The sequence below is a fragment of the Onychomys torridus genome, chromosome 7 (assembly GCF_903995425.1).
Source record: "Onychomys torridus chromosome 7, mOncTor1.1, whole genome shotgun sequence".
NCBI classification, from domain to species: domain Eukaryota; kingdom Metazoa; phylum Chordata; class Mammalia; order Rodentia; family Cricetidae; genus Onychomys; species Onychomys torridus.
In genome coordinates, this window is record NC_050449.1 from 103526938 (window position 1) to 103540072 (window position 13135).

The following is a 13135-nucleotide window of genomic DNA, read 5'->3' on the forward strand; positions in this document are numbered from 1 at the left end:
TCACATAGATATTGCAGAACGTGTGTGTGTGTGTGTGTGTGTGTGTGTGTGTGTGTGTGTGTCCCAGGTCATGTGTGCCTGTATATGTATACCTCATCATTTGATTGCATATAGGACTGTGTGTATTCCTCACACTAAAGCTCATGCATGTGTGTGCACATGCATGTGAAGGCCAGAGGACAATCTTGAATGTCATTGCTCAGGCACCATCTACCTTTTTCTTTTGAAAGAGACTGACCTGCTTTTCTTTCTAGTGCTGTGGTAAACACTATGACCAAAAGCAACTTGAGGAGGAAAGTGTTGATTTCATCTTACAGCTTACAGTCCATTGGGAAAGGAAGCAAGGCCAGGGACCCGAGGCAGGAACCTGGAGGCAGGAACCAAGGCAGAGACCATGGAGGAATGTTGCTTACTAGCTTGCTCCCCATAGATTGCTCAGCTTTCTTTCTTTTTTCTTTTATATTCTTTCCTTTTCTTTCTTTCTTTGGTTTTTCAAGACAGGGTTTTTATATATAACCCTGGAACTCACTCTGTAGACCAGGCTGGCCTCGAACTCACAAAGATCCACCTGCCTCTTGAGTGTTGGTATTAAAGGTGTGTGCTACCCCGCCTGGCTCAGTCTGCCTTCTTACAGCACCCAGGACTACCTACCCAGGAGAAGCACTGCCCCTAGTGATCTGGGACCTCTCACATCAATCATTAATAATGAAAATGCCCCCTCAGACTGCTCTTCAAAGTGCAGATGATTCTACAATTCTGCTTCATCATGCATTTGCCCAATGCTCATGATTGCTAACAAAAATGGGCATCTCTGTTGCCACCTGCAGATCCTTCTGGAATTTTCAGAAAAGAGACCAGACTCTTTTTTGTTTTTCATTTGCTTTGTTGAATTAAGGCCAGATGTGCTGTCCTTCACTATCTTGAGGTGTATATTATATGAGAAACATTTGATGATAGAGTTTAATGCTTGCAAATGTAAAACATGACAATTTGTTGTGGGATATTTTGACCACACTCTGATACTTCTAAGACTGCCAATAAAGTTTACCTTGAGTCCGAGGATGGAGCTAGCTACTAGCTGACCAGAATCAGTCATAGGGGTTTTGGAGGACCCAGGACATATAGAGAGACACAGGAAATACTAAGGAGGGATTAGAAAGATTTTTGGGCAGTTTGCATCAAGGAAAGAGAGAGAGAGGAGGTCACTGGTTGATTCTCACTGCTTCTCTGATCAACCAGGTTTTAACCCCATATTTGACACTCGAGTTTTTATTAATAATAGAATAATTTAGATAATCTCTATGACAAATAGACAATGTAAGTCCTTTTGAATCAATCAGATACGAAAGTGAAATTAAAGACCCATCAGTGAGCTGGATGTTGTGGCACACACCTTTAACTCCAGCCCCGGGGAGGTAGAGGTAGTCAGATCTCTATGAGGCCAGCCTGGTCTACATTATGAGTTCCAGGACAGCCAGGGATACATAGTGAGATGCTGTCTCAAAACAAACAAATAAACAAACAACAACAATAACAAAAAACCCAAACCAAAACACACACACACACACACACACACACACACACACACACACACACACCCTGAAAGACCCCTAAAGAACAAAACAAAAACCACCCACCAATGAAGTCCTGTTCCCTGGCTGAAATGAAAATCCAGTGTCATCTGTTATTAGAAGCTACACAGCTGGAGTCAAGGACCCTAGATAGAGCCCTGCTGGCTAACCAACAAAGAAAGCATGCCTCCCTTGGCATCTGTGGCCACCATGGGTCAGCGTCCTGCCATTCGCCCCGCTGGGCTGAACCCAGGATGAAGCAGAAATCTTCATTTGGGGCTTGTTAGACCTTGAACATGGGAAATGGAAGACGCGGGGGTGCCAGACAATAACTCTTAAAGTTTCTATTTGGTCCCCATTATTTCAATGCCGAGTAAAGTCACATGACACATGTTAGTGAAATGGTCCAGCAGAACACCCACCCCACTTCCTTTCTGGATCAGAAACAGAACCTTGGGTTATTTCAGTTTCAGGGCTCGTCTCTGTCCCTGTTGTGGTTGGAATATGAGATGTCCTCCATTGGCTCACGTAGTTAAACACATGGTCCCCAGCCACAACAGTCTTTTGGAAGGTTGTAGAACTTTTCCAAAGTGGAATCCTCCTGGAGGAAGTGGGTCACTGGGGTCTTCTAGCCTGGTCCCACAAAGCTGAGCCCCTTCCTGTCTGTTTTCTGCCTCCTGTTCTTCCAAGAGTTGAGGTGGACTCCCAACTGCCCACTGCTACCACCAGAGTAGCCTGCTCCATTCCCGCTCCTCCATGATGGACTCAAACTGTAAGGTGATTTGCTTTTCAGGGATTGGTCATAGCAACAGGAAAAGTAACTAAGGGGCTGGAGAGGCAGCTCAGCTGTTAGGAGTGTTTTCTGCTCCTCCAGAGGACCCAAGTTTGGCTCCCAGAGCCTGTAACTTTAGTTCCAGGGGATCTGACACCTTCTTCTGGCTTCCATGGTCACCCACACATATGTCTACCAAGACACACACACACACATACATGTAAAGAAAAATAGAATAAATATTTAAAATTATTTTTTAAATTTTATGTGTATGAGTGTTTTTCATGCATTTATGTCTGTGTACCATGTGCATGCCTGACATCCTCGGAGGCCAGAAGAATGTCCTGTCTCCTGGAACTGGAATTACAGATGGTCATGAACCATCATGTGGATTCTGAAAACTGAGCCTGGGTTCTCTGTAAGAGCAGAAAGTGCTCTTAATCACTCACTCATCTCTTCAATCCACAGAAAAATAGTAACTGAGCTGGAGAGATGGCTCAGTACCTATGTTGGACAATCTACAGCCACAGGCAATTACAGCTCCAGGAGGATTCAATGCCTCTGATCTCAGTAGTCACCTGCATGTGTACGTGAGTGTGCGCATGCATGCACATGCACACACACACACACACACACACACACACACACACACACTTTTTCTACCTCAGGCTCACAATTTAGAATGTAGAGGACATTAACAGGTCACCAGCCCCTGCAGCAGCTGTGGGCGTGAGCGCCACCCTGGCCCTTACGTTGAAAGTGACAGCACAGCTGACTCCCAGTGCCATGCTCTGGAATAGATTCTCACAAGTGTTTCAACAGAAGTGGGAAAAAATGCCAGAAGCAATGCTTGAATGGCAGGGTGGAGCCAGGAGTCAGCGTTAGATCCAGTGCCCATTAGGGAAGCATCTTGTGAGGTGTGTTACTCAAGACAAGAGTGAGACCTTTGAGCTGACCCTCTTGGAGTGTTAACAGTGATACCCAGGATGGAGGGATGGCCACCCTTTGTTGACTTTTCCGTCTTTTCCTTTGGTAACAAAGATCCTGGAAGGTCGTTTGCCTAAGAGAAAAGCACATGGAGAGAGGACAGGGATCCCGAGATGAGAGGTAACCCAGGGGAAGGCTGGGAGGTGGTGGAGGCAGTAGTCAGGGGACATCAAGGCTCTCAGGGTCTGGGGTCCTCCTAAGAGAGGTCCTGAGCACTCTGAAGATATATTGCTTGACTTTTAAGAACGAATGATACCCTGATATTAGAGGTGGTAGGCACTCTTGGCGAAGGCAGAGATAGATGATGGAAAGAAAGAAGAGGAAACTCATCCCCTTGGCTTCTGCTTTGCTAGGGATATAGTCAAAACTTACTGGTCATCAGAATTGTGAAGTCCGATGTGGATGAAATAGTCATCTGTGAAGGCTGCTGGGGGTCTGTGCTTCTCATGGCCTTATGGGAGAAAACCACTATGTAATAAATAATACCTCTAGTTAACGATTTTAGACAGACACATACATGTAAAATCTAGATGTGTGCATGTGGACTCTGCACAATGCTGGTCCCACAGACTCATGCCTCCTGCCTCCTCCATCCTCACACTCAGCTGAGTGTGTACTCCTGTTACTTTTCTAGTTACTGTGACAAAAAAAATCAGTTTAAGGAAGTTCCTTTTCACTCAGTTTAGGGTATACTTTACCATAGTGAGGAAGGCACAGAGGCAGGGGTGTGAGGCAGCTGGTCACATGGTGTCCACAGTCAGGAAGCAGAGAATGATGAATACCGGTGCTCAGCTCACTTTCTCCCTTTTAATTCAGACAGGAACCCAGCCTAAGGGATGGTGCTGCCCACATTCAGAGTGGATCCTCCCCCTTCAGTGAAACCTTTCTGGAAATTCCCTCACAGACAGGCCCAGGAGTGTGTCTACATGGAGTTTCTAAGTCCAGTCATTCTGACAATGAAAACTAATCCTCACAGAATGGGTTCTGCTTAGTATCATGTTGTAATTTCCTCACACCCACGTCCTCAGGAAAACCTCTGAACTCTGGATTCAACACAGCCTATCTGTAGTATCATTTTCTGTTTCTACCTGTGACAGGGTCTCAAGGCTTTCTCAGGATGATGTCATGGTACAGTGAACCCAAGTCCTACTGAATTCCCCCAAGGTCCTTGCAGTCCTGAGAAGGTCCCTTGTCCTGTCTCCCTTGGTGGAAGAATGTCAGAAATGTAACTTGACATTATGTCAGATCTTTGCCTTCAGAAACCCAAAACAAAGCAATATTTTCTTGGTCTATGATTCTACCTCAGGCCCCTTGTCTTAAATGTTGAATTTTTAAGAGCTTAATTAGGTTAGTTGCACAGCAGAAAAACAATCAAACAAGCAAAGAACTAAAAAGATCCCTTAGCTTCTGTTTCCCCCTTGTGGAGCCAAGGGCATTGTTTCCTGGTGGCACACTCACACTGGAAAAGATTCAACTAGATATAATGCCCTCCACTCTCTCTGGACCAGGGAACAGGGAAGAAGGAAGAGAAGGCAGAGACTGACCCAGAGCCACAGTGTGAGAACACGTTCGCTGTCTCCACAGACTGAGCCAGAAGAACCCAGGACAGGTCCTGCCTTTCCCAGCCCACCCTTCCTCACCCATCATCTGCTTCCAGTTCATAGAACTGTCTGAGGAAAGCCAAAAATGGCCCATCAGGCATCTCTTCAGCTATGAAGCAGACCTTGTGGGGAAAGTCATGCCTTCTACACCTTCCTAAGATGGAAAGAACCGACTAACATTGATGAGTCTTCAAGCTAACTGAACCGCTGCTGGCAGGGCTCATGCCTACAAATGCCCTCTTAACCCATGGTAGGGGTGAGGGTCAAATGTTTCCAGGTTCTTGGCCTCTTATCCAAAGAACTGAAATGAAAGTTTATACAAATTTGCAAAAATTGCAAGGAAACTTCATTTAGAGCAAAGCAATAGAAAAGACCAGAAAGTACTGTGAGGAGCAGCGGCCTCATGAGTGGAGATGCTCAAGGGCCCCAATTGTTGGGACTTCGCTTGACTGGATTCAAGAGAAGGAGGAATTTGGTGACTAGGGGAATACTGAGGGCGGTCCTCTGTTTTAACTGATAGATTAAGTCATATAGTCATTTTCTTCTACTGTGCATGTTTCTTCCCAAGATGCATCTGATTTTGATCATATGCATGCCTAGTTATACACAGGCATGAAATGATAAATAGGGCGTGCTGGTTAGTTTTTGTCAACTTGACACAAACCTAGACATATTTAGGAAGAGGCAGTCTCAACTGAGGAACTGTGTCCATCAGACTGACCTATGGGCATGTCTGTGGGGCATGCTCTTGATTGCTAATTGATGTAGAGGGGTCCAGCCCCCTGTGGACCACACCATCCCTGGACAGGTGGTCCTAGGTTGTACAAGCAAGGTATCAGAGCAAGCAAGGAACAGCAAGCCGCTAAGCTCCTCCATCGTCTCTGCTCCATTCCAGACTTGGCTTCCCTCACTGACAGCCTATATCCTGTAAGCCAAGCCTTTCCTCCCCAACTTGATTTAGGTCAGGATGTTTAGTCACAGCATCAGAAAAGCCACTAGAGCACGGGGGACTCTCCCTAAAAGTTCACTTGGGGACACAGTTTTGCCTTAACGCACATGCACTCAAATCCAGTTCAGGCTTGATGAACTTACCCTCAGCTAGGATGCACCAGGAACACTTTTGAACAGAAACTTTCAGATTTGGATGGAGAAGAGAAACATACCCATTGTTCAGAGAGGGGTGAAGGTATAGCCTGACAAATGTGGGGTCTGAGGTTATTAGTTGCATTGTTCAGAGAGAGGCATGTGTGTGTGTGTGTGTGTGTGTGTGTGTGTGTGTGTGTGTGTGTGTGTGTAGCATGAGTAGGTAAAGGAGCTGGGATGTCAAGAGTGTTATTAGAAGGCAAGCATGCACAACCCAAATCAGGTAGAGTCCTGGGGTACTACACTGTTCCCTATGCTTCTCTCCCTCACCCTGTACAAGGCAGGAACAGTGCCACCGTGCTGGGAAAACCCACAGGACGTCTCACAGTGCCATTTCAGAGAGGTGAGATGGCTCTGGGGACCTCTGTACAAAGTCTTCAGAGGTGTCCTTGTTACCTGGAGCTGTTAGCTTCAAAATGTGGGTCCTGACAACCCCCGGGCAAGCCATATTCAGGCTTGCAGTAGAAGTGAGCTAGGACAGTGGTGATGGGCAGAACTATACCCTAACCCAGCCTGTCCTGCCGCATGCCTCTTGCCTTCTATTCAAACCAAAACCTGACTAGGACCCAGAGGGACAAAGAAGGACACAGGACCGCAGTGTAGCATATCAATTAACTCTCTCTCTCTCTCTCTCCCATTGCTTCTTTGTTTAATTGACTTGTTGAGGACAATTCAAGCAAACCAAGCCTGGTTTGTTTGGGGTCTGTCAGGGCTCAGACTCTGATCCTAATAAATATGGTAACACATGACACACCCACCCAAGTCTAGACTTGGGGTCCTGACATGAGGTTCAGGTTTAAATAGGGAGCAAGAGCTCTGTATAACCATGCCTGGTCAAGGTGTGGTCCCAAATATCATCATCTCCAGTCCAGTCTCTCCTACAAGGTGGTCTAACCAGTGTTCAGAGCTGTGTGAAATCTCTTCCCAGAGGACTAGTTCCCTATAAGCTGACAGCAGCTCCTCCTTCTCTATCATGAGACTCCTGGGAAATTTCAGTTCCCTCCATTGTTTCAGTAGTCTGATCTCCAAAAGGAGAGAGGCATACATGTCTTCATTCCTGCCAAGATGGCTACACCCTTTCCTGGGTATGTGTAGAGGCAGTGTGGTCTGGAGTGCCGGAAGGTTGGATTTCAGTGCCCAAACACAGGAAGGTCTGTCTTTGTATGGTTGCCATGGTAAGACTGAAGGCTGATGACTGATAATGCCCTCACTCATGCCTACTGCAATATTCCACAGTTGGTCCCAAAGTGATGAACCTTCCTCATAGACAGAGCCAACCAGCAGTTGCTTCCACTGGCAAGTAACTTGCAAGAAAACAGAAGCACTACTGATTTTTTAAAAACTATACTAGCCATTTTCTGTTTGCTTTCTACAGTTTGTTAGTTTTTATTACAGTATTTGTAGAAAAATAGAAAAGCTAGTGTTATTTTTAATTTTTATTGCATGTTTACTTGTGTGCGTGCATGTGTGTGTGTGTGTGTGTGTGTGTGTGTGTGTGTGTGTGTGTGTGTGTCTGCCAAAATGCACAAATAGAGGTCAGAGGACAACTTGTGGGAGTTGGCTCTCTCCTTCCACCCAGTGGATCCCAGCGACCCAACTCAGGTCATCAGGCTTGTTGCCTTTACCCTCTGAGCCGTCTCACTGGTCCTCAAATATTGTTCTTATTTTTAGGGGACAGTCTACTTGGTGTTTTGAGGATGTCGCACTCTTGAGTCTCAGCATCTGTCTTACTTACAGCTCCCATTAGTGTTTCTAGATCTTTCCACTTTCTGAATTTCATTCTGGAAATTTTGACAAGGCTGTCCTTTGAGTTCATCCCTGTCAGTAAGTGTCAGAGAATGATGTTATTTCCTCTGAGACTTCTGTTTGACATAGAATAGAAGTGGGTGGAGAGCCCAAACCTACTTCCTTAAATCTGTGAAGAAATTATATTCTGAGCCAATCTTTCTTGAACTTCCCAAACCCCTTTGCATATCTCCTGGGATACTTTCTCTCTAAGTCTCTCTTGCAACTGTGTTCCCTGTCAAGGATGGGATGGTGCGGTCCATGGGCAGGTGTCCCTTATGCTGCTTGGAAGCTATCTGAGTGTGTGATGGAAGCCTGGGCCGCAGAGGACCCTAGCCTGTGTGTACTCTGAGACAGCTTGCACTAACACACTGCTGGGTTTCAGAGGCTTTTAAAATCAGTCATATTGGGGCACAGTTGGTGCACAATAGATCACATATTTAAAGCCTACAAATAAGGTTTGGGCACATGTGACTGTTAGTGCAGACACCGCTGTCCAGATGACAAGCGCACCCACTAGGCCCTCATGCTCTTGTTCTCTCTGTACCCCAGACCCTCTTGTCTAAGCGGTCCTCACAACCACTGACTTCAGCCACCAAGGGTTAGTTTGTGCTTTCTAAAATTTCTAAATAAAATTAAAAATAAACATATTGGAAATTAAAAAGTCTAACTGAGCAGAAGTCATCTGTTGCTCGGCCTTTTAGGACTTCATCCATGAAACTGTGTGGTCCTGTAGTCTGCTACTGTTTCTCCATCTGTCTGTTGAGGGACAGGTGGATCAGTGGCAGGTGACAGCTCTATACATACAGCTTTCATGAAGGTCTGTGTCCAGGTGTGTGTAAGGCATGTTTTCATCTTCATTTTCTTTGGGTAAGCATTTGGAAGTGGGATGACAGGTAACGATATGCTTCGCTTTTTAAGAAACTTCCATCTTTTCCAAACTGGTTGTGCCATTTTGTATTCCTACCAGCAGTGTACAAGAATTCCAGTTTAAGTTACTTGGAGATGCCACCATCAGGTTCTTCCTTTTCAAAACGTCTTTCAGTTGTGTGTGGTGGGGGGGGGGGGGGGGGGGGGGCGGTATGTGTGCGCATGCCTGTGTGTGTATATGGCAAGCACACGTGTGGAAGTTGGAGGGCAACTCTTCAATTAGCTCTCTCCTCCCCCCTGTATGTGGCTTCCAGAGGTTGAACTCAGGCCACCAGGCTTGCACAGCAAGCGTCTTCACTGGGCTCTCTCCATGGCCTTTTCTTTTTCCTTCCTTCTGTTATGATGATGACTGTCGTTGACATTCTCCCATGATGACATGGGAGAATCCTTTGTCCTGGGGAGGATTCCTGGGCGAACGCTCTCCTCAGTCTCTGAACCTGCCTGCACTTGGCCCCATTTGGAGGCCTGTAGCCCCATCGTAGCCCTAAAAGAAGAGCTGTGGCCACAAGCCTTCAGCCCAGACGGGGTGTGGAGTGCAGCTGTAAATGAAAGAGGGGTCACTCGGCGGTCTCGGGCGCTCAGAGACGTGTCACCCCCGGCAAAGAGCTGGCCTCTTTTGCTGACTGGCAGGTGGAAGCCGTGCTGTGTAACTCAGCTACAAAAGGAAGTGGGAAATTATTTGTAGTCACAGGTTAATGGGGCCTGAGGTATGTGTTATATTTCAAAGGTCACACTGCTCATTAAATCCAACGTTTCTAATGTACATCTGATGTGCACCACAGTGCTCATTAAATCCAACTTTTACATCTACTCTTGTTAAATTTCCTAAGACACCACAGCCTTCATGGTATAGTCAGAGGCAGGTAACTCTTGGAAGACTCACAGGCTGGAAGAACCTGAGAAGCTTGGGTACTAGTCAAGAAAGCCTAGCATGTTCCCACGGGACCAATTGCCTTACCTTTGGTTTCCACAACCTCCATGAAGTTAATTCTTCTCATGACCTGAGGGAGCATGTATCTGGAAAACTGTTTCCACGCTAATGTTTGCTTCTAATTTAGAATGCAGTCAAATTGGGTTTAAGGACTCTTCTTTTTGAGATAGGGTTTAATGGGCCCAGGCTGGCCTTGAACTCACTGTGTAGCCAAGGATGACCTTGAACTTCTGATCATCCTGCCTCTACTTCTTGAGTTGAACTAAAATTAAGATGTACACCACAGAGTTGGACATGATGGCACACACCTTTAATCCCCATACTTAAGAGGCAGAGACAGGAATCTCTGAGTTCAAGGCCAGCCTGGTCTATAAAGAAAGTTCCAGGACAGCCAGGGCTACATACTAAGTCCATGCTGTGGTGGGGATCAAAGCCAGGGATGCAAGGCTGACATCCTATCAACTGAACTACACCCCAACCTTCAAACTGGGCTTTAAAACTATATATTCATTCAACTGGGGTTGGGGAGGTCTTGCTATGTCGCCCAGGTTACCTTTGCATTTGTGGGAATCCTCCTACCTCAGCCTTCTAGAGTGCTGGGATTACAGACATACGCCTTCCTCCCGGATGACCATTATTGAAAGGTTGGCATACTTGGATAACTCACAGGCTCTGGGCCAATGATGTCTGGGTTTGCACTTCAGCTCTGCCACCTTGTAGTTGAATGACATCGGACAAATTACTGAGCCTCAGTTTCTTTCTTAGAGATATGGTACTAACACCACCCACAATGTAGACAACTAGCAAGGAGGGGGAGTGGAGTTCACCCTTACAAATAGCTTAGCCCTGTGCCCGAGACAAATTCAAGGCTTCCGAGCAAATATTCACTAGCCAGCGCTCTTTCTTCTTATATTCTATTTTTATACAAACATGTAAAAAATTACATAAAATAATACAAAGAGACAAGGAGCCGTGTTTATGTGTCCTGCCTTTGATGCAAACTACTGTAGAGCTCAATGGGCTGGTCACGACCTCCCCTTGGCGCTGCTCGATGAGAGTCCCCACCACTTTGAAACGGGGCGTCGTTGCAGCGTGGGAAGAGGCTGCAGAGATAGCTCGCAAAGGCCTTGTCAAGAAGCAAGCAGATGAGAGGGTTAAGGCAGCAGTGGGTGGCGGCCACGAGCTGTGCGACTTGAATACTTGCATCCAGGCGGGAGCTGTTCTTCTCATCCTGCAGGGACAAGTGTTCCTGGAACTGGGACAGGAGGAGCACAATATTGTAGGGTGCCCACATCAAAAGGAACACACCCATCGTGACAAAGGCCAGCTTTCGAAGGTCGTTCTGCCTCTCCCTGAAGGCCTGCACTTTCCTCATTTGTCCACAGCAGAATATAAAAACCACCAGAGGAAAACCAAGGACCAAAATGTTCATCTTTAAAGTCAGAAAATGCTTCCAGAATGGCTCCTCAATTAGCAAAAAGTGAGGTTTGCCAAAGGCACATTTGTGCTTCTGACTTTCCATCTGAAGCTGATAAAACACAGCTTCAGGCAAAGCAAGTACAAGAGCTGTGACCCATGCTAGGACACTTATAGCAACACTACTGGGCACCTTCGTGAAGATGGAGGCCAGCCTCGCTTGGGAAAACACCTTGTACCCTTGCATGAGGAGAACGATGTTGAAAAGTGTCTCGCTGTATAAGCCGGTGGAGTGAAGTCCAACAAGAACTTTACAAGTCCCATTGCCAGGGCTTTCCCCGTGTGCAGCAGTGTGTGCCCAGAATGGCAGGGGAAGCAGGAAACACACACTGGAAAGCGCCAGGTTAAGCAAGTAGATGTTCCACACATTCTTGAATCCTTTGTATCTCACCAGGATAAACACAGCCAGCGCGTTGGTGAGGAGACCCATCGCAAACACAGTGCAGCAGATCTGCAGGACCTGCTGGTCAGAGAGGAACTTGGGGGTGAGGACTGGGTCCATCTCACTGCTGTCCAGGTCATCCTCTATGAGGACATCATACTCATCCTCTGGGGACGCTGTGTAATTATCCATCTCCGGCTGCCCTGTGGGGAAACCAAAGATTATGTTTCCCTCCCCTAGAGCTAAAGATTGAAAGTAAGCATGCCCCCGGTCCCCAGAGTGGTGGCTCTACTCAGTCTACCCATTAAGCACCCAGGGACTGAGCTGGTAATGAGACAGATCTGCCAGGCACAAAAGGAGCCAGGGACATTACAGTCGCTTGGATTCTTTTGGTTAAAACAAGGCTCGATTAATAGGAGATAGGACCTAAGGAAACAAAGAGTTAAAAACAACCAGAGAAGTTGGTGTTCCTCCTACCTCCCAACTATTTAAAAATATTTCCTTACCTTGCTCACGGCTTGAACTGGAACAGGCGAAACAGCGTTCTTGGGGCAGGCTGCTTGATATTTTTCTCTCAAGAGATAAACAAATGTTTGCAAAAGTGAAACCCCACTGGTCAAGCACGTGGACAAACTGGCAAGATAAAGATTACCACTTGACGGAGTTCCCAAGGGTGGGGAAGGGCGCAGCCCCACGATCTACCATCCGGTGGGGGGCTGTGGGAACACTGGGGTCAGAGGAATGCCACTTCCTTCTGAGCAGGCTGCTCCTGACCCCGAGGAGCTGGAGACAGCAGCACTGTTTATCCCTCTGAGCCTCTGCCCTTCCAGGCACCGCTTTCAAGGGCCAGCTGGAAAGAAGTTCTGAAGCCGCTCTCAGGAGCCTCTGTCAGCCTCGGAGAAACTGAGACGTTGTTTTCGTCTCTCCCTCTCCCAGTATCCCATGTTTGATTCCAGGTACCTTTTAGCCAGCTGTCCTCCAAGCTGCCTCAGATAAGGGTGCTAAGTCAAGCCTGCTTGCCGTGATAATAAGAGGGTGATGTCAGAAGCTGAGCTGTGCCGCCCCGCCCCCGCGGCTTCTGACATAAGTTCTCTTGAGTAGATATCGGCTTCCAGAGCACGAAAGTGCCCATACTCACCAGAGTCCCGACCCTCAAGTCAGCTGACACCAGCACTGGTGAAAAGCCTCTCTGCTGAAGCAGGGCCGGGACTAGTGATCTGCAGGGGAAACACAGTGAGTGGTGGGTGTTGGTTTTTTCTTTGTTTTCTCTGCCATGCATTTTTGTTGGTGGATAGAGTGCTAGAGCTGATTTGGGGAACATGGGAGCTAGAGTGATATCAGTAGGCAAGGACATTGGGAACAGAGGGGGACAGGGAAGTAGTGTTGCTGAATGCCTGGCTGTTGTGGAAAACCCTCCTGAGGAAAGCAGAGTGTTGCAAGCAGCCGGAAGGAAGCAGTTAGTGCTGGGACATTTGGCATGGCTGACCCTGCTCAGGGAAAGCCCCGGGAGGTGATCCTGTGTGAGAATGGGTGGGGCGTGCGTGATCAGGTGGGGCG

At 47.1% G+C, this 13135-nt stretch overlaps 1 protein-coding gene across 1 annotated transcript; it reads right to left on the reverse strand.

Moving 5' to 3' along the window:
* Nucleotides 1-10692: 10692 nt before the first annotated feature.
* Nucleotides 10693-12664, reverse strand: Ccrl2 (C-C motif chemokine receptor like 2). Its single transcript, XM_036193810.1, has 2 exons — nucleotides 12085-12664; nucleotides 10693-11781 (listed from the first exon to the last, which is right to left on the reverse strand). Exon 2 carries the CDS (start codon nucleotides 11768-11770, stop codon nucleotides 10697-10699), a length of 1074 nt encoding a protein of 357 aa, XP_036049703.1. The 5' UTR covers nucleotides 11771-11781; nucleotides 12085-12664; the 3' UTR covers nucleotides 10693-10696.
* Nucleotides 12665-13135: the final 471 nt, after the last annotated feature.

Excerpts from the sequence above, each read along its gene's own strand:
- Ccrl2 (XM_036193810.1), bottom strand. The coding sequence starts at position 11,770 with ATGGATAATTACACAGCGTCCCCAGAGGATGAGTATGATGTCCTCATA.